This window comes from Leiobunum rupestre, chromosome 3 (genome assembly GCF_980474605.1).
Source record: "Leiobunum rupestre chromosome 3, qqLeiRupe1.1.hap1, whole genome shotgun sequence".
Classification (NCBI taxonomy): Eukaryota; Metazoa; Arthropoda; class Arachnida; order Opiliones; family Sclerosomatidae; genus Leiobunum; species Leiobunum rupestre.
In genome coordinates, this window is record NC_143386.1 from 46715489 (window position 1) to 46736667 (window position 21179).

General features: G+C 32.1%; 2 protein-coding genes across 6 annotated transcripts in view; one reads left to right on the forward strand and one right to left on the reverse strand.

Annotated features, from left to right (window-relative positions):
• Window positions 1–21179, forward strand: part of CASK (peripheral plasma membrane protein CASK) — a 326722-nt gene that overhangs the window by 133694 nt on the left and 171849 nt on the right. For 4 of the 5 annotated variants that reach the window (XM_090168459.1, XM_090168456.1, XM_090168455.1 and 1 more), the window contains 5 exons: window positions 3625–3690; window positions 4899–5074; window positions 5140–5262; window positions 12256–12333; window positions 12575–12686. In XM_090168459.1, coding sequence (XP_090024585.1) covers window positions 3625–3690; window positions 4899–5074; window positions 5140–5262; window positions 12256–12333; window positions 12575–12686 — 555 coding nt within the window. The remainder of the gene's footprint in view (window positions 1–3624; window positions 3691–4898; window positions 5075–5139; window positions 5263–12255; window positions 12334–12574; window positions 12687–21179) is intronic. The other variant, XM_090168457.1, reaches the window with a different exon arrangement.
• LOC149951997 (uncharacterized) lies at window positions 15803–19807 on the reverse strand. The gene is made up of 5 exons (XM_090168454.1): window positions 19747–19807; window positions 19101–19407; window positions 18129–18211; window positions 17170–18072; window positions 15803–16698 (listed from the first exon to the last, which is right to left on the reverse strand). The coding sequence occupies exons 2-5, from the start codon at window positions 19375–19377 to the stop codon at window positions 16135–16137; spliced, it is 1827 nt and encodes a 608-aa protein (XP_090024580.1). The 5' UTR covers window positions 19378–19407; window positions 19747–19807; the 3' UTR covers window positions 15803–16134.

Genomic DNA, 21179 nt, shown 5'->3' on the forward strand with positions numbered 1-21179 from the left:
AGCGTTTACCCACTTCCTGCCAGAACTCCGAAAAAATTAGCTCCGGTGTTGCCATGGTAACCAACTATAAATTTTTCGGAAATCGCTTTGTTACAAAACCGTCAATCGGAAAGCTCGGTCAATTCTAGTCTAGGGTATGGAGTTTTATATTATCTTTGGTGGAATTTCCCATTGTATTTTTAGGATATCTGGTTTTTCTTTATGCAATCTTCTTATCCTATTCAAAATAATAGAAGCAGCCCAAATAAAATGAAAAATTACTTGGTTTTTGTTTTGGTTTTGAGACTCTGCCGTGAGTGCCTGAGTAATGTTCTTTAGTTTAGCATTTTGTTAATTATTTTTATATTTTTTTAACTTGTTAGTTGTTACTTAACATCCGTTTAAGTAGTAACTAGTAGGCTATTTTAAATTTTTCTTAATTACTCGACTACCCGAATAGAACTCGTCGATTAATCAAGTACCCGAATAGAACTCGTCGATTAATCAAGTACCCGAATAGAACTCGTCGATTAATCAAGTACCCGAACTGCTCGAGTACTCGAGTACCAGAACGGGTTTTTCTGACTACTTGACTATTCGAACAAGGAAAATTTGGAAATAATCGAGTACTCGATAACTCGATTCGATCAAAATATTACCCGACGAGACTACCGGATGAAACATTTATAAATACTCGAAACCCGATTCGATTGCATAAAACCAGAAGTAAATGAACTGAAGTTATCGAAAAAGCGCTCAGAATCGGAGGGCGTTTTCCTTATGAAAATGATGAGAAAATTGAGTCAAATAAAATCTAATTTCCATCTCCGTCTTTTGACGTGATAAATTGAACTTGGGAATTGTGGGTATGGCTATTTATATGTATAAATAATGGTTTCGTTAAAACCCAAACGTTTTTTTGGCCTAGAAGCGCGCAAAATTTAAAATTCGAGGTAAAAATGTAACTTTATAAGGAAAACGCCTCCAACATGGGGAGTATGATAACTGCGGTTCATTTACTTCTGATAAAACCACTACTCGCACAGCCCTAAATTTGAAGGATAATGTAATATTTGCTCGGGAGGTGTAAGGCTAGCAACCAAATTTCATTAAGAGCATTTCTTTGGCTCTTTCTTCGGGCAATCCGGGCTATTGAAGTCGGCTGCCAACCATGTTTCCGGATACCGCATTATCGGGCCAATATTGCTTGCTTTTCTTATCTCCGTGGACATGGTGTGTTAGTGGAGGGGCCGTTGCAATAAGTGTTGAATTCGGGGGCCAGTTCTTTTATCCCTAAGCCTTGGTCACGGACAGCGAACGGGTTGAGATAATAAATGTCTTTTTGATACTCTTCGCGGCCTATCTTCAACCATGGACACTTGGAATGTTAAGGATGCGGAAGAGCTCTGGAGAGATCGTTTGATCAATGGAAAATCGGGCGTTGGTCAGCGCTAAACTTGCCATCGTTTTTCTTTATTTTACAAATGGGGGCAAAAAACGTTTCGCTTGTGCTGACAGTACGGCACTAGTTAAGAAAGTGGAAACTGTACCATTTTCTTATCCTTTAACGGAGCTGTCATTCGAAGGTTGGATTGGGTAGTGTTTGAGGGTTCGAAGATAAGAAATTCCGCGCGTAAGTCCATCTTCTTTCATTGATTTTTTGGCGCGACAAACGGTCGTTGTGCCATCTGGTCTTTACTGGTTTTTGGTGGATCGGGTCGCCATCTATGTTAGGAATTCGCAAACACTTACAAAATCGATAGTTGTAAATATCGATTTGTTGTTATTTCTTCTTCTTTAAAATTGATGTTTCTTTGTGGAAATTTTATTGTGTTTTCATTTTATTTGTTGGTTTCAAATATGGGACTATTTTTTCGAGTTGATGCTGTACAAGCCTATTTACGTGTACCTTTTCTGTTAAAATTGGGCATGCGTTTTATTCGAGGTTTTATTTGTTGTTTTTAATTTTAAATTAAAACAAAACTGCACGTACTTTTCTTTTATTGGTGTTTTTCAATTGTTTTGCCATAAACTGTTTAAATCTTAAGAAATTGGCGTGTTTTATTATACTTTTTACCATAAGTAACGTAAACAAATAAGTATGACAATTAGTAAAAATTATCACCGAACTGATTTTCAGAGTTATTGAGCGTTCAAGATTCAGCACAGAGCCCCCTAGAGTCTAAATTATGCCCAAGGACTATAATATATTACTCAGTTAGATCAGATATTGAGCATTTAAAGGCTAGGGAGTTTCATACTTATCGTTGTTATGTTACTTATGTTTTTACCAAATTACCAACATTATCACTGCCTTATTAATTTAATGTTTTGAACTTACTAAACTGTATCCGAAATTCACATTTTGCGAGTTTAATTCGCGTTATCTGAAAGTGCAACAGTTTTACATTTGGTATTTTCATTGCCGAGGCATAGTGCTGAAACGTAATGCTGTTTGGTTTATGGCTATGAGAGTGGTTGATTCGAAGTTAGGTGCATTTTCACCTGACGACATCTGATCATGGGTAATAGAACAGAAAACAAATAGGAGAGTAGTTCTTTTTTCCGAATACAGAGGTCGCCAGGCGAAAAGGACCTACCACCTTCTGGTAGCCACCCCAAACAGCTGGCTCATCCTACAGGACCTAATAGACCATTCTATAAAATACTACTTATGTGGTTATTTACTTTTGGGTATAGAGAGGCTAAAGGTTTGGCCCGATTTTTCATGAACCAGGGAGGCTCATAAAAGTATTATCTGGCAAACCTGCCAACCTAGTTGTCTGGAAAAATAATGGATTTTTGATCAAAATCGTAGCGGTTATAGTTTTATACAAACCATTATAAATAGTTAATTAACTATATATCATTGATTTTGTAAATAGTTCAGTTATGGACTTACTATATTTTGAAATATACTACCTTAACTTAGGCTACCTTAGCTATATTTTGAAAATCGACCAAACAAATAGGAATGAGCATAAGCAGAATTTTTAAAATAATAAAGTTTGCAAGTCCTACGGAAGTAGCGTTATGTGGTCTTTATGAAAGTTTTTGGCTAGGAATTTATAGAAAGGTCTATTTAGTATTAATTATATAACACCGGAATCCATACCTCTACCTGGAATGCTTATCGCTGCAGATTTTTGTCTCGATGTGAGTGACGGTTTTTTGGACGTCACTATGTTAACTTAAAGGCCGACTACATAAATCTTCGGTTTACTCTGTCTTTCACTGGAAGTAGGCTGACTGCATTGCACACGTGTATTGCAGTAAGCCTACTTCCAGTGAAAGACAGAGTAAACCGAAGATCTATGTAGTCGGCCTTTAACAAATAACAACGTGAGAGGGGAGCGCGCGCAGAGGGGATTTATTTATCTCGTAGGCGGGGCCAAAACCGTCAGAGTTATCTTACACTACGCGGTACGCCAGGATAAGCATTCCAAGTAGAGGTATGGATACCTGTATAGCATAATTAAAGACTTATGTCAGTACTCCATCGAATGTCGACATTGTCAACATCGCGTTCGGAACTTCGGATACAGTTCTTTTGGTCAATTGTGTGTGGATAACGATGGTTTGATTTGACATTTTGTTGCGATGAAATTGAAATCAAATGTGGCTAAAATCTTGTTTTGCTTTTAGACCTATTAGAGAATGACAAAGTGTATACCCCGAGTGCACGATATTATTTGCAGTGTGACAGTATTGGTAAGAAATATTTGTGTTATTCCCATTCTCCGACTAACACGTAGGAATGTAGTGCGTAGTTTGACCTCACCCTGACCCCCATAGCTCTAAAAAAAGAACACGTCTTCTTCCCATCTAACAGGGTGACCAGACTTCCTATATTTTCTATATTTTTAATGCCTTCCTATGAATTCTTTTATTTTCACCTATTTTCCTAAATATAATTTCACGAACCAAATCTTGAAATCCTCTATAGTCAGTTGCAGGCTAAGAAAGACAAAATATATAGTACAATCGGCGCAAGGATGCCTCAAATCGTTTCCGGTCATTCCACCGCGCGAAATTTGAATTTGCCCATTTTACGGTCTTTTCGTCGTCTTTTAGCGCCATCTAGAAACCAAAATTGGAATCTTTATTTTTAAATTTCATAATTGTGGTGGGGAGCAAATTTAAAAGATAAGGCATTCCTATCATTCTTAAATTTAAAATAGTATGTATAATTATTTAATTTTGTAAATTTATTTCTACGCCTTACCAGCTAAATTGGCAGTTTCTTTAAAATAGTTACCACGCTTTCTTGGGGGTAACGTTGTCTTAATGAGCTATAGACGTTTAAAATTATGTTTTTCTCTTTACTTGTTAACAATAAACCTTTATCGTGCTTTTTATAGTAACCTCTTGGTCTATTTAAAATATTTGGAGCTTCCATTATCGAACCTTCTTTAGCAAAATAATTCGGCTGTATTCAGTAATTAACCTCGTGACAACATGAAATTAAAAATAGATTCCAATTTCGGTTCCTAGATGGCGCGAAAAGACGATCAAAATCACGAAATTTGAAATTGACCGTAAAGTGGTCAAATTCAAATTTCGCGCGGTCGACTGGCCGGAAATGGTCTGAGGTATCCTTGCGCCAACTGTACTATATATTTTGTCTTTCTTAGCCTGCAACTGACTATAGTGATCCAATAATTCAAGAAAGCAGTGTACAAACAATTACCAATATTCTAGGTGACTCGAGTCAAAGTATACCGATATGCAGTAGTTACCTTATTAATATCCTATTTAGTTTCCTTTATTTTCCTATAATTCGCCTCTAAAATTCCTATTTTCCTATAAAATTTCCCAAGCTTTTCCCTGGTCACCCTGATCTAATCAGCGCAAACACCCTCCTAGTAAATCTTTAAAATTTGATCGTGTCGTTCTTGTCTGTTTTGGCGCGTTTGAAGGTAGAGTCGGAACCCCGCATTTTATGGCGCCTGAAGTCATCCAGAGAAAGCCTTACGGCAAGGCGGCGGACATCTGGAGCTGCGGTGTTCTACTGTACGTCTTGTTCAGCGGGACCTTACCATTCTTGGGCACGAAGGAGAGACTCTTTCAAGCCATTTGCTCCGGAAAAATAAACGTAATTAGCCAGAGATACTAATTGGGAATTTCTTTTCAACTACGTTTTCTTCGCCGTTTAATTAGATAAGTGGAAGACAGTGGAGTTTCGTGTCCGATAATGCCAAAGATCTGTTAATGAAGATGCTGGTTTTGGACCCGGAAAAGAGGATCACGGTTGACGAAGCTTTGGATCATACCTGGTTAAGAGTAAGTCGACTAATTACTTACTAAACCAAGTACATTGACCCTATTTTCAACCTCAATTTATACTCTAATTATTTAAATAATGATGATATAGTTTCAAAGATATCGATTTTTTTAATAGTGGCGATATAGTTTCAAAGATTTCGATTTTTTTAATAGTGACGATATAGTTTCAAAGATATAGATTTTTAAATAATGATGATATAGTTTCAAAGATATCGATTTTTTTAATAGGGACGATATAGTTTCAAAGATATCGATTTTTTTAATAGGGACGATATAGTTTCAAAGATTTCGATTTTTTAATAGGGACGATATAGTTTCAAAGATATCGATTTTTTTAATAGTGACGATATAGTTTCAAAGATATAGATTTTTAAATAATGATGATATAGTTTCAAAGATATCGATTTTTTTAATAGTGACGATATAGTTTCAAAGATATCGATTTTTTTAATAGTGACGATATAGTTTCAAAGATATCGATTTTTTTAATAGTGACGATATAGTTTCAAAGATATAGATTTTTAAATAATAATGATATAGTTTCAAAGATATCGATTTTTTTAATAGGGACGATATAGTTTCAAAGATATAGATTTTTAAATAATGATGATATAGTTTCAAAGATATCGATTTTTTTAATAGGGACGATATAGTTTCAAAGATATCGATTTTTTTAATAGGGACGATATAGTTTCAAAGATATCGATTTTTTTAATAGTGACGATATAGTTTCAAAGATATCGATTTTTTTAATAGTGACGATATAGTTTCAAAGATATCGATTTTTTTAATAGGGACGATATAGTTTCAAAGATATCGATTTTTTAATAGTGGCGATATAGTTTCAAAGATTTCGATTTTTTTAATAGGGACGATATAGTTTCAAAGATATCGATTTTTTTAATAGGGACGATATAGTTTCAAAGATATCGATTTTTTTAATAGGGACGATATAGTTTCAAAGATATCGATTTTTTTAATAGTGGCGATATAGTTTCAAAGATATAGATTTTTAAATAATGATGATATAGTTTCAAAGATATCGATTTTTTTAATAGTGGCGATATAGTTTCAAAGATTTCGATTTTTTTAATAGTGACGATATAGTTTCAAAGATATCGATTTTTTTAATAGTGACGATATAGTTTCAAAGATATCGATTTTTTTAATAGTGACGATATAGTTTCAAAGATATCGATTTTTTTAATAGTGGCGATATAGTTTCAAAGATATCGATTTTTTTAATAGGGACGATATAGTTTCAAAGATATAGATTTTTAAATAATGATGATATAGTTTCAAAGAAATCGATTTTTTTAATAGTGGCGATATAGTTTCAAAGATATCGATTTTTTTAATAGTGGCGATATAGTTTCAAAGATATCGATTTTTTTAATAGTGGCGATATAGTTTCAAAGATATCGATTTTTTTAATAGTGGCGATATAGTTTCAAAGATTTCGATTTTTTTAATAGTGACGATATAGTTTCAAAGATATCGATTTTTTTAATAGTGACGATATAGTTTCAAAGATATCGATTTTTTTAATAGTGACGATATAGTTTCAAAGATATCGATTTTTTTAATAGTGACGATATAGTTTCAAAGATATCGATTTTTTTAATAGTGGCGATATAGTTTCAAAGATATCGATTTTTTTAATAGGGACGATATAGTTTCAAAGATATAGATTTTTAAATAATGATGATATAGTTTCAAAGAAATCGATTTTTTTAATAGGGACGATATAGTTTCAAAGATATCGATTTTTTAATAGTGGCGATATAGTTTCAAAGATATAGATTTTTAAATAATGATGATATAGTTTCAAAGATATCGATTTTTTTAATAGTGGCGATATAGTTTCAAAGATTTCGATTTTTTTAATAGTGACGATATAGTTTCAAAGATATCGATTTTTTTAATAGTGACGATATAGTTTCAAAGATATCGATTTTTTTAATAGTGACGATATAGTTTCAAAGATATCGATTTTTTTAATAGTGGCAATATAGTTTCAAAGATCGATTTTTTAATAGGGACGATATAGTTTCAAAGATATAGATTTTTAAATAATGATGATATAGTTTCAAAGAAATCGATTTTTTTAATAGTGGCGATATAGTTTCAAAGATATCGATTTTTTTAATAGTGGCGATATAGTTTCAAAGATATCGATTTTTTTAATAGTGGCGATATAGTTTCAAAGATATCGATTTTTTTAATAGTGGCGATATAGTTTCAAAGATTTCGATTTTTTTAATAGTGACGATATAGTTTCAAAGATATCGATTTTTTAATAGTGACGATATAGTTTCAAAGATATCGATTTTTTTAATAGTGACGATATAGTTTCAAAGATATAGATTTTTAAATAATAATGATATAGTTTCAAAGATATCGATTTTTTTAATAGTGACGATATAGTTTCAAAGATATCGATTTTTTTAATAGTGACGATATAGTTTCAAAGATATCGATTTTTTTAATAGTGACGATATAGTTTCAAAGATATCGATTTTTTTAATAGTGGCGATATAGTTTCAAAGATATCGATTTTTTTAATAGGGACGATATAGTTTCAAAGATATAGATTTTTAAATAATGATGATATAGTTTCAAAGAAATCGATTTTTTTAATAGTGGCGATATAGTTTCAAAGATATCGATTTTTTTAATAGTGGCGATATAGTTTCAAAGATATCGATTTTTTTAATAGTGGCGATATAGTTTCAAAGATATCGATTTTTTTAATAGTGGCGATATAGTTTCAAAGATATCGATTTTTTAATAGTGGCGATATAGTTTCAAAGATTTCGATTTTTTTAATAGGGACGATATAGTTTCAAAGATATCGATTTTTTTAATAGTGGCGACATAGTTTCAAAGATATCGATTTTTTTAATAGTGACGATATAGTTTCAAAGATATAGATTTTTTTAATAGGGACGATATAGTTTCAAAGATATCGATTTTTTTTAATAGTGACGATATAGTTTCAAAGATATCGATTTTTTTAATAGTGGCGATATAGTTTCAAAGATATAGATTTTTAAATAATAATGATATAGTTTCAAAGATATCGATTTTTTTAATAGTGACGATATAGTTTCAAAGATATCGATTTTTTTAATAGTGACGATATAGTTTCAAAGATATCGATTTTTTTAATAGTGACGATATAGTTTCAAAGATATCGATTTTTTTAATAGTGGCGATATAGTTTCAAAGATATCGATTTTTTTAATAGGGACGATATAGTTTCAAAGATATAGATTTTTAAATAATGATGATATAGTTTCAAAGAAATCGATTTTTTTAATAGTGGCGATATAGTTTCAAAGATATCGATTTTTTTAATAGTGGCGATATAGTTTCAAAGATATCGATTTTTTTAATAGTGGCGATATAGTTTCAAAGATATCGATTTTTTTAATAGTGGCGATATAGTTTCAAAGATTTCGATTTTTTTAATAGGGACGATATAGTTTCAAAGATATCGATTTTTTTAATAGTGGCGACATAGTTTCAAAGATATCGATTTTTTTAATAGTGACGATATAGTTTCAAAGATATCGATTTTTTTAATAGGGACGATATAGTTTCAAAGATATCGATTTTTTTTAATAGTGACGATATAGTTTCAAAGATATCGATTTTTTTAATAGTGGCGATATAGTTTCAAAGATATCGATTTTTTTAATAGGGACGATATAGTTTCAAAGATATAGATTTTTAAATAATGATGATATAGTTTCAAAGAAATCGATTTTTTTAATAGTGGCGATATAGTTTCAAAGATATCGATTTTTTTAATAGTGGCGATATAGTTTCAAAGATATCGATTTTTTTAATAGTGGCGATATAGTTTCAAAGATATCGATTTTTTTAATAGTGGCGATATAGTTTCAAAGATATCGATTTTTTTAATAGGGACGATATAGTTTCAAAGATATAGATTTTTAAATAATGATGATATAGTTTCAAAGAAATCGATTTTTTTAATAGTGGCGATATAGTTTCAAAGATATCGATTTTTTTAATAGTGGCGATATAGTTTCAAAGATATCGATTTTTTTAATAGTGGCGATATAGTTTCAAAGATATCGATTTTTTTAATAGTGGCGATATAGTTTCAAAGATATCGATTTTTTTAATAGTGGCGATATAGTTTCAAAGATATCGATTTTTTTAATAGTGGCGATATAGTTTCAAAGATATCGATTTTTTTAATAGGGACGATATAGTTTCAAAGATATAGATTTTTAAATAATGATGATATAGTTTCAAAGAAATCGATTTTTTTAATAGTGGCGATATAGTTTCAAAGATATCGATTTTTTTAATAGTGACGATATAGTTTCAAAGATATCGATTTTTTTAATAGTGGCGATATAGTTTCAAAGATATCGATTTTTTTAATAGTGGCGATATAGTTTCAAAGATATCGATTTTTTTAATAGTGGCGATATAGTTTCAAAGATTTCGATTTTTTTAATAGGGACGATATAGTTTCAAAGATATCGATTTTTTTAATAGGGACGATATAGTTTCAAAGATATCGATTTTTTTAATAGGGACGATATAGTTTCAAAGATATCGATTTTTTTAATAGTGACGATATAGTTTCAAAGATATCAATTTTTTGAATAGTTATATAGATTTTTTAAATCTTTAAAATGTAGGTATTGTGTAACTTTTTTTAATATTTAAATGAGATTTGATCAAATTACAATTTTTTTTGATATACCTTATTTTGGAACTTAGATTAGTTTTGTAATTAAATTTAAAATGTGCAATTTTCATATAGTTTACCCTCTTTAAATTTTTTAATTAAGACCACGTATTTTCTGTTCGATATGTAGCCTTGGATCCTATTAAACCAAAAGTCCATATTAACGTTCCATAAGTGTGATAGTTCCCTGTGGTAAATATTTACTGGAGCCAGTTCTTGAATAACCTTGAGTTGCGAAATTTTAACTTTAGCAGGGTTACCACACTTCTATATTTTATAATTTTTCCTATATTTCGATAGTCTTCCTATAACTTCCTATAATTTGATAATTTCCTGTTTTTCGATATATTTTTAGCGCTTTGATTTCAATATAGTCTTAAAACTCGATAGAAGTTGCTCAAAAACAGCCAGCCTTTTACTAAATGAAATTTAATATTACCTTAATACATATATCAATTCACAAAGTCTGTGATGTTTCCATATGAAATGTAATATTACTATTAAAACAAAGATCCTTTAAAGTCTACATGCACCCAAAAAGGAAAATTTAATATTAAAATATTATTTTATAAGTTATTCCAAATAGAAAATGTGAATTTCAGCAGACAAACTTCCGCTTTCAACACGAAATCTTGAATTTAGAAGAAACCAAACAAAATATATTTTACTCAAACCGCGAAATTGGCTTGATCATGATTACGTATGGCAACGTTTGGCTACACCCTAGAAATTAAAAAGCCAAATTTCCAGGACAAGTTTTGTCGCGTTGTACGATGAAAACATACTAAACATTAAGAAATAGAGGGCTCTGATTACCGTTTCATGGTTTTAAATTCCAGTGTATCATTATGAAACTATCTTTACCCCATCTGTAGGAAAGAAACATTTCTACCAGGGAATAATTATTTCACGGTTGGCGCTGCTGTAGTCTAAATGAGTACATTAGCGACACGAATTAAATCTTATTTACTTTCGAGTCCGCCGAATTAACTAGCATCTGTGACGTCAGTGATGTTATAAATTAAGTCACGCGCACTTTTAAAAACGGAAATTAATTTATATAGAAGGTGCTATAAGGAGATGCACCGAGAAAATAGGAGACAATGCAGGTGGACTTTAAAATCATTTGTTTTATCTTTATAAGGTTTTTGAACTATTCCCATAAATTCACCTGAGTGTTCTTATAATTTCCTATATTTAACTAAAATTTAATTCTATAATTTCTTAAATTTAACTAAAAATTAATCCTAAAATTTCCTAAATTTAACTAAAAATTAATCCAATAATTTCCTATATTTAACTAAAAATTAATCCTATAATTTCCTATATTGAACTAAAAATTAATCCAATAATTTCCTATATTTAACTAAAAATTAATCCAATAATTTCCTATATTTAACTAAAAATTAATCCAATAATTTCCTATATTTAACTAAAAATTAATCCAATAATTTCCTATATTTAACTAAAAATTAATCCAATAATTTCCTATATTTAACTAAAATTTAATTCTATAATTTCCTATATTTAACTAAAAATTAATCCTATAATTTCCTATATTTAACTAAAAATTAATCCTATAATTTCCTATATTTAACTAAAAATTAATCCTATAATTTCCTATATTTAACTAAAAATTAATCCAATAATTTCCTATATTTAACTAAAAATTAATCCAATAATTTCCTATATTTAACTAAAAATTAATCCAATAATTTCCTATATTTAACTAAAAATTAATCCAATAATTTCCTATATTTAACTAAAATTTAATTCTATAATTTCCTATATTTAACTAAAAATTAATCCTATAATTTCCTATATTTAACTAAAAATTAATCCTATAATTTCCTATATTTAACTAAAAATTAATCCTATAATTTCCTATATTTAACTAAAAATTAATCCAATAATTTCCTATATTTAACTAAAAATTAATCCAATAATTTCCTATATTTAACTAAAAATTAATCCAATAATTTCCTATATTTAACTAAAAATTAATCCAATAATTTCCTATATTTAACTAAAAATTAATCCTATAATTCCTATTTTTCCTATAAATAATTGGAGGGTTTCCTGGTGTCACCTTGCGTTAGGGGCACTTATCTTTTTAGTTATGGCGTCTTATTGACGTCACGTGACGTCCCACGACAAAGAACTGCCACACTTATAAAACATAATTAAAGGCTTATGGTTGTAGTCTGGGGTATTAATTAATCTGAAGTAATTTACAAATTAACTGAATATTGCAGGAAAGGAGTTTTCCAAGGAGTCATTTACATTATACAGTCGAAGAAATGAGGAGGTTCAATGCGAGGAGAAAATTAAAAGTTAGTGTATTCAAATATAATATAGAACTCCGTACCCTAGATTCGAATTTCGTCGGTTGCTATGGTCTACCCCTGAGCTTGATTTTTCGAGTTGCGGCAGGAACTGGGTAAACGTTATTGACTATCGTGAGGCAGTGATTTCGAATCTAGGGTACGATGTTTATATTATCTTTGGTTTGTTATAGCTGTTTTATCCGTTATTTTAACAATGTTAAAAAATATATCTTTTTATGGTATCTAGGGTGCCGTATTAGCCGCAGTATCAAGCCCAAAGTGGTCCAATTACAATAACAATGAGGCCAGTTCTGATGGAACGACGGACTTTGGCGTTGAGGACGAAGTTACTTCTGCAGGTAAGCTCCATTAACTCTCAGCTTTGGGGATTTCACAATATTGCGGCTGAACCCGACACATTTCCGTGGCCCGTGCAGCCTCGTGGCCCGATTTGGTACCAACGAGGTATACTTGTGAACTAAAATGTTTAGCTATCCTCAATCGTTACGGCTATATTGGGGCCCGAAATGTAATTTTACCTGGATCATCCAAAAATCGGTAATTAATCGTCCCTGTTAAGACAGCAAGCGCTTCACAGCGGTAAACGTGGTGCCATCTTCAGAGTCATAGCTAAACTATTAATTTATAAAGTTTAGCGGATTCCAGAAAGTATCGGCTGCTAAATGGTGGTTGAGCAAGCAGGGCCCCCAGAGGTCCTATAATTCCTATATTTTTAAAAATGTCCTATAACATCCTATATTTTTAGAAAAATCCCCAAAAAGTCCTATAACATCCTATATTTTTGATATTTTGCCCATTTCAAATCCCGCCACTCACAATTGTCAGTTAAATTGCTAGATTTAACTGTAGGATAAATTCCTATACAAAGTCATTGTAGTCTAGACTTTTGTTATTGTTAACATGGAAATTGCTAGATTTAACTGTAGGATAAATTCCTATACAAAGTCATTGTAGTCTAGACTTTTGTTATTGTTAACATGGTCCACCCTCTTAAGCATTGTAACCCAGCCATCTGAATTAAAGGGCTTGGGTATTAGCCTAGCTGATTATTATTATTAGCTACTATTATATTTTTGTGATAAAATGGTTAAATAGTTTCTATTTTTTAAATGAAAATCAAAGATTTATTTCACTAAGTATAGATTTTGTTTTTAAATGCAGAAAGTTAGTAACTTAAATAACATTTATAGTCCTATAAAATCCTATAATTTTGAAAAACGAGTCCTATAAAGTCCTATATTTTTATAAATATAATCCTATTTTTCCTACAAAAAAATTAAACATTTGAGTGGGGGGGCATGAGCAAGGAATATACAGATGGTGGAAAAGTAATTACAAAATTTCGTCTGCTACGACAAGAATTTACAATTAGTTGAAATCCCAGTACATGTTTACCAACTTAGACAGTTGCAAAGTTTCTGACGAAACCGTTAGTGGCGCTGTACTACATTTTGAGGGTTGTTATTTTGGAAGATCAACCTCTTGTGGCAATATAACGACCTCGGGTTGTGGCACGGCTTATATAGACCTCAGCGTACTTTCGTACGTACTAAAGCAGTGTTGCCAGGTCCTTTTCCGACTTTTGAAATTTCCTCTTTTTGAAATGGATATTTGCGTAAAACAATTACTTGGGGCGTTGTAGAACAAAAATAACAAATGTGTTGAAAAATAATACTTTTATTTTCATTTCGCACTGAATAAAAACTATGGACAATTTTACCAGTTTAAGCAGGGCTGTCACGGTACCTGGAATTCCTGGAAAAGTCAAGGAATTTGAATATGGGTATAAAAGTCAAGGAAAAGTCAGGGAATTTTGAAAATTAGTCTAAAAATCAGGGAAATGTCGTGGAATTTAATTTCGGTTGCAAATACGAAACTTTTACTAAAGTATAGGTTAAAAATGACAAAATCTTGGCACAAAATAAGTCCGGGAAAACGTGGAAAAGTCAGGGAATTTGATTGTGAAAAAAAGGTTTCAACCCTGTTAAAAATCAGTTTATACTAAGGATAGAGCGGGCAAAAGTCGTTCGGACACGTTCCTGCGGGTCAGTTTCCAAATTCCCAAAAACAATTCCGGGTTGTCAGCTAAAGTGGATACGACCAAATACTTATGATAGTATTAATTGACTCTTTCATAATAAATAAATTTAATGAAGGTGTGCCATTTTTTATGTTAGTTTTGAATAAAATAATTTTCCCCTCGAATTTTCTCTAGATTTAAATCATTTTTGGTTGGATTACCCTTTTCCCTTTTTACCGTTTTTAGGGGTAAAAATTTCCCTAGATGTGGGAAATTTCCCTCAATCTGGCATCACTGCTAAAGTAGGGAAGTCATTACGTACTGCTGGCCTTTATCTCCATAGGAATTATAAGCGCCACCTCGATTGTGAAAAAAGTACTAATTATTATTATTATTTTAAATTTAAGTATAATTTAATTATAACTAAAGCAAAAATTTTGTTTTAAAATACTATTTTCTTATTTTAAAAATTATATTTTAATTATCAATAATTATAATTAGAATGCAGGTGGCGCTACTAACGGGCCTATACTCCTATAGTGCGAAAAATGTTTACCACGGCTTAGGCATGTGTTTACTAAATATACGAAATGGCTAAGCCTAGGCTAAATTAAGAAATATATGATTAAAGCTTGGATTAAGAATTAAGAATATTCTTAATCCAAGATTAAAGCCTAAGACACATGCCAGGCCCTTAATTTTCAAAGACTTGTTTATTTAATAAACAATTTGAAGATGTAACATAATAATTTACTTCTACACACTGCTATTTCAATTATCTTCATAAACTAGAATAAACATCCGCTAATTGACGAGTCTCACGTCTATGGACCATATTCCATAATAATTCATATTATAGTTATAAAAATATAATTCATCGATAGATGGCGCGTCGAACGCCATAATTCCCCTAAAGCGCCATCTGGCTGTTCGTAACGGTCCCTCACAACCGGTGTATATTGTGAGAGTGGTAAAAAAATTCGACCTAGGCTCCTGGGTTCTCTAGTCACCGGCAAATATGATACAAATAGAAATGGTGTAAAAAAATCAGTTCAGCATGGAGACCTGGCGATTATTAACGATCTTTGTGACATTTTTAAAGTGGCGAAAATCAATTAATGTTAAGTTCCTACCTTTGTTTTGCCTAGTTTTTTAATTGGCTGTCATTAGATTTCGTCTGTTGTCAGTTTTTTCTATTTTCATTTTTGTTTTTTAATTTTTCCTCTTCTTTGTTCTGGTGCTAAGTCCTTTTATGTAATTTTGGAGTGTGTGGTGCGAAGACCCCGCTGTCATAGGCACCAAATAAATATCTTTCTTATTTTGAAAAAAAAACCGGTGTATATAAGCCCTGGTTGTGGTAATCATATTTTCATAAACCTTTATGGACTGTCCATCATTCATTAAATATTATGACCCCATATTAAAATCTAACAATTGAATCAATAAGGTGTTTATTAATAGGTCATATAGCGCGTATGATAACAATTTAAAACGTCTTACTAAAGTGCGAAACTGTACAAACAAACAATGAAGTTTAAAATATGGCAAAATAGTTTGTTTAATCTGTGTATTGTTAAAACTCATCTTTCTAGACTATAAACGCGAATTATACGATTTCATCGTAAACCCTGTTTACGTATCACGTCAAAATTGAGTTAAATAACAAGTTTTGAGGTAGGTTCTTTTAAAGAGATAGCCAAGCTATTGTAAATAAAAATAAATTAGTTTAATTTCGTTGTCACGGATGGCGCTACGAGCGCTCCGCCTTACGCTCGATATTTCACTTTCTTGGCGGGAATCTCGAAATTGGACGGTTTGGCCACTAGATCCGTTGGCATTTCGAATTGAGTCATTCCGGTCTTTGAGGTATCAAAATGAGGCATTATTGAAAACCGCGATGGTAGAGCGTAGCCGTACAAATAGGGTGACACTTTATGTTTGAGAGGTAATGTAGGCGTAGTTGTTTCACTGGTAGTCGTTAGTTCAGCATTTCTCGAAGGTGACAATGGCCTTTTGCTCGCTTCTCTTCTCATTAGGTCTATCTCGTTTTCGAGATACGTATAGTTAGAAATGTTCGCGTTTGCCGGGATGGTTTGGGTATCAACCGTTGTAGTGGTAATTATGTCTCTCTGCGGTTCCTCGGGTAATGCTAACGGTGTTAACGATGAAGCGTCTCTATAATGTGGAGACACGGAACTACAATTTTTCGGCTGTGGTGGGGCGATTATGTCATTCTTGGCTAGTATTTCCGCGTCGTTTGCCGCTGTATTGGTATCTTCGTCGCTTAGAGCTAAGTCCACTAATTCTGGAGATAATTTGGTTGTTGAAGCCTGAAACACGTACGTTAGATTATTAGTGCGAGAATTTCACCCAACATTAGCGAGACTGTAAAATGAAGTTGTAAGTCGAAAAATTTTTCGTATTTTTCCGAAAAAAAAATATATATTTTCATTCCATGATTAGTCTAATATTGTTTGCAAAGTTAAATAATACGGCATTTTCGCCTCATTTTTTCGAATCTGAAAATAAAACTAAACTTCTAGATAAACAATATAACACTATTAATGTTTTGTAGTATAGTTTACTGATATTAGACATTTTATATCGATAAAAAGTGAAAAACATTAAAAACCCTTAAAAAAGAAATGTTTTGTTTTCTGAATTGCGGATTCCGCCATTCTGTAATTTTTTTTCCCATTTTATTTTTCCGGAATATTTCCCCATTTCATTTTTCCGAAAAATTTCCCCATTTGATTTTTCCGGAAAATCAACAACGCAACTGTAAACTTTCGATAGCTTACCGATTTCTTCTTGCATTTGTCGCAAATGGTGACAGTCAGCTGGTCGCAATAATCGTTTTGAAATCGGAAGAGAACGTTGAACATTCGTTCCAATACGCTCTGACCGCATGACCGTCCAAACTTCGCTACGATATCGCTCTTGCTGCGAGTTATTAACTTCTTACAGTCGAAGATGCTATCCCGATACGTCAGTAACTGGCTAATATTCATGTCTCCGTACTCTGGTTTCTCATTCTTCAAGAACTTTTGGGCGTCTTCCTCCATGTCTTGAAATTGCAGATGTTCCATCTTAAAGGTCAAGGCCGTTTTCTTGTTGATCTTTTTCTCCATCGCTCTCTGCAACGACTCCAATCCCATGGTCAGCAGTTCCTCTAGTTTTGTAACAAATTCCGCCTTTTCTCCAATCAAATTGTCCCCTAACTTAAAGTAGACCTTTTTTCCCGTAACAATGCTAACTTCTTCCTCGTTCACTTCTACATTTAATACTTTGCATTGGTCTTTTTTCACAATGCCAGGTCCGTTGGTGTCTTTGTTAAGGTCGCCAGCTGCCATTTTACATTTCTTGGCATCGCGGACATCTCCACCAGCATTTTTATCCACACTCGCGCGTATTTGTCCAATAATTATTTGTCTCCCATTAACTTTCACATGACCAACTCGTGTGGTGTTTTTCGAGACATCTTGGGAAGAAGTCAACGTTTGTAACAAGGGAATCTCCGGTATTACTGGTGTGTCGATGGAAGGATCTGTCGAAGGAAAGGTCTCGCAGAGTTCCATGGGCAATAAGCTGTAATCGCAGTCGCTCTGTGATCTGGGATCAGCGATTCCCGCCATATCGCGCTTCCGCTTCTTGTAGTCCGGCTTTGAGATCTCAGTTATTCTTTTCGGTGAATTCCATTTGACCTTTTAAAAGAACGTATTATTCGAAGCATTTGTTTCGCTAAATCTGATCTTCGAACCTGTCCTCCAGATGTCATCTTGCTGGTGGATTTTGTATTAGGTCGCTTTCTAGGATCTCTGACGTTAGTGGTACGTTTTGAAACTATAAATTTTCGTAAGGCTTAGTACACCAGAAATTTCTTCTCGATACACCAGAAATGTCTTCTCGATGTACAGTCCCGATCAAAAGATTCTGGCCGTTTTCTCTTGGCAGCCATTTTGTTTCTATTTTAGGTAGAGAGCCGAATGAGCCTGGCTTCTATGAAAGAATACCCCCACGAAATTAATATAGGTGAAAATTGATGCGCTACCACAATTAGGGCGCGAGCAAAGCCGGAAATAGCCAAACCCCTCCAAGATGACGACATGAAACATTAAATATAATTTGTCGTGTCTACGCTTTTTCGCAGCGTCATAATATTCGGAAACATAATGGTTTCATTTTTCAACTCGGATTTGTGGCTGTAAAGTTATTGAAGAAATGGATATGACGGAAAACATGAATATTAACCCTAATTTATAAATATAATTTGTCGTGTCTACGCTTTTTGGGGTGAAGCAAAAAATATCATGGTCTCGAGCGATATTATTTTAAATACTACTTTCACGCTTGCTTTGTTTCACTTAGAAATTAAATGAGGGTTAAAATTCATGTTTTCCGTCTTCTCCATTTCTTCAATAACTTTAGCAACACAAATCCAATTTGAAAAATGAAACCAGATAATGTTTCCGAATATTATGACGCTTCGAACAAGCCTAGACACGACAAATTATATTTATTTTTTCATGACGTCGTTTTGGAGGGGTTTGGCTATTTCCGGCTTTGCTCGCGCCCTAATTGTGGTAGGGCATTAATTTTCACCTATATTATTTTCGTGAGGGTATTCTTTCATAGAAGCATTCGGCTCTCTACCTAAAATAGAAACAAAATGGCTGCTAAGAGAAAACGGCCAGAAACTTTTGATCGGGACTGTACGTCAATGGAAACTTACCAACGATCTGTGGTTGCGGTTGAACTTGAGCCGTGTTTGGAGTAAACCAATAGTGAATCGGCCAATAAGGCACTTGCATTTGGTAAAGATATTGAGGTCCATAGTGTGGTGCTTGGTATGGAAATTGGGTGGCTGGTTGATCGTAGCATAGAGCCGGCTGTTGATGGAACTGATGAGGTGTCGGTAAGAGTGGTTGTGGGTCTCGATACGGCGGTTGGGATGGAGGGAATGGTGGTTGGATGACGTCTTCAACCCCCGGAATTGGCGCTGGGTTCATCGTAATCGGTAATGGCTGGCGGTTGACTTTCTAATTTAGAGAAAACATAGGTTAATTATTACGATTTCAAAGTCTTACATTTACAAGCGTTTTATTCTAAAAGCCAACAATGGCCGTTTTAAACGGTTGTTTTGTATAAAACGCACGAGCTAAACACTTTTAAAAGCACGTGTATTTTCAAAACGGCGCCTGATTGTGATATCCACGTGACGGTAAACATACGTTAAAAGAAATTATTCGCGTGGGAATAAAAACCGTCAAAAAGATGAGTTTTATCTGCGAACCAGCGCGCGACAATTAATACAATGCATCGTTTAAATAGAAACACCTATTTCTTTTATAGCGAGAGCACATGGTTACAAAAAACACCTGAGCTGTTAGGAATTGATATACAGCTTTGAAATTTGGTATACACGTGCCTTGAGCTATACTCTCTTCTACCTAATCTTTATTTTTCAAAAATATCTACTGGAAAAAAGTTTAAGCAAAAAACCCGCTTGTTGCCGAGGGTGCGCGCATTTTCGTTTGAATATTGTTTTTAAAATACGTATTCTACGTTGCACCGCATCTCCACAACTTCACGAATAAAATTTGTATATCGCGTGTATCACGGGTGGTAAAGGTGGTAAAGTTATGAATTTTTTATGGTGATACGTGTCATAGTACTACTTAAAACCCGATTAAATATTCGCGAATATGACGTTTGTTTCAAATTACTCCTGCAAATATTAAAAATATCCTATTACTTGAGGTACGCGTTTATCGCGCTTAGCGACGACGAAAAGATTAACTATCGACACGTCATCGTATAAGCGTGTATACACATGTTTTTGAAGTATTCGAGTCCCACGCTTTTATTAATATTTTAAAATTGTTTACCTTCGTTAGTCGCGTAACATTAAACAAGATGAACTTTGGATGATGGGCGTTAACTAAAACTTATTGGGATATAAATTAAAAAATAAAAGATTATAATTATTTTAACCTAGGATTATGATTTGTTTGAAGAAAATTACTGAAAAATGATTATAAATAACGATAAAATAATTATTATAAATAACGATAAAATAATTATTATAAATAACGATAAAATGATTATTATAAATAACGATAAAATGATTATTATAAATAACGATAAAATGATTATTATAAATAACGATAAAATGATTATTATAAATAACGATAAAATGATTATTATAAATAACGATAAAATGATTATTATAAATAACGATAAAATGATTATTATAAATAACGATAAAATGATTATTATAAATAATGATAAAATAATTATTATTAATAACGATAAAATGATTATTATTAATAACGATAAAATAATTATTATTAATAACGATAAAATGATTATTATAAATAACGATAAAATGATTATTATAAATAACGATAAAATGATTATTATAAATAACGATAAAATGATTATTATAAATAACGATAAAATGATTATTATAAATAACGATAAAATGATTATTATAAATAACGATAAAATGATTATTATAAATAACGATAAAATGATTATTATTAATAACGATAAAATTATTATTATTAATAACGATAAAATAATTATTATTAATAACGATAAAATGATTATTACAAATAACAATATAAAATGATTATTATAAAAAACGATAAAATGATTATTAACTAAAATAATTATTAATAAATAATTAACAATTACATATTACGCTTTAGTTTATTGATTTGTGTAAAGCAGGGTAACAGTAGCGGCGGAATAGGGGTACAGGGGTGCATTGTACCCTCCTTGATAAGTGTCCTTCCAAAAATTTCGT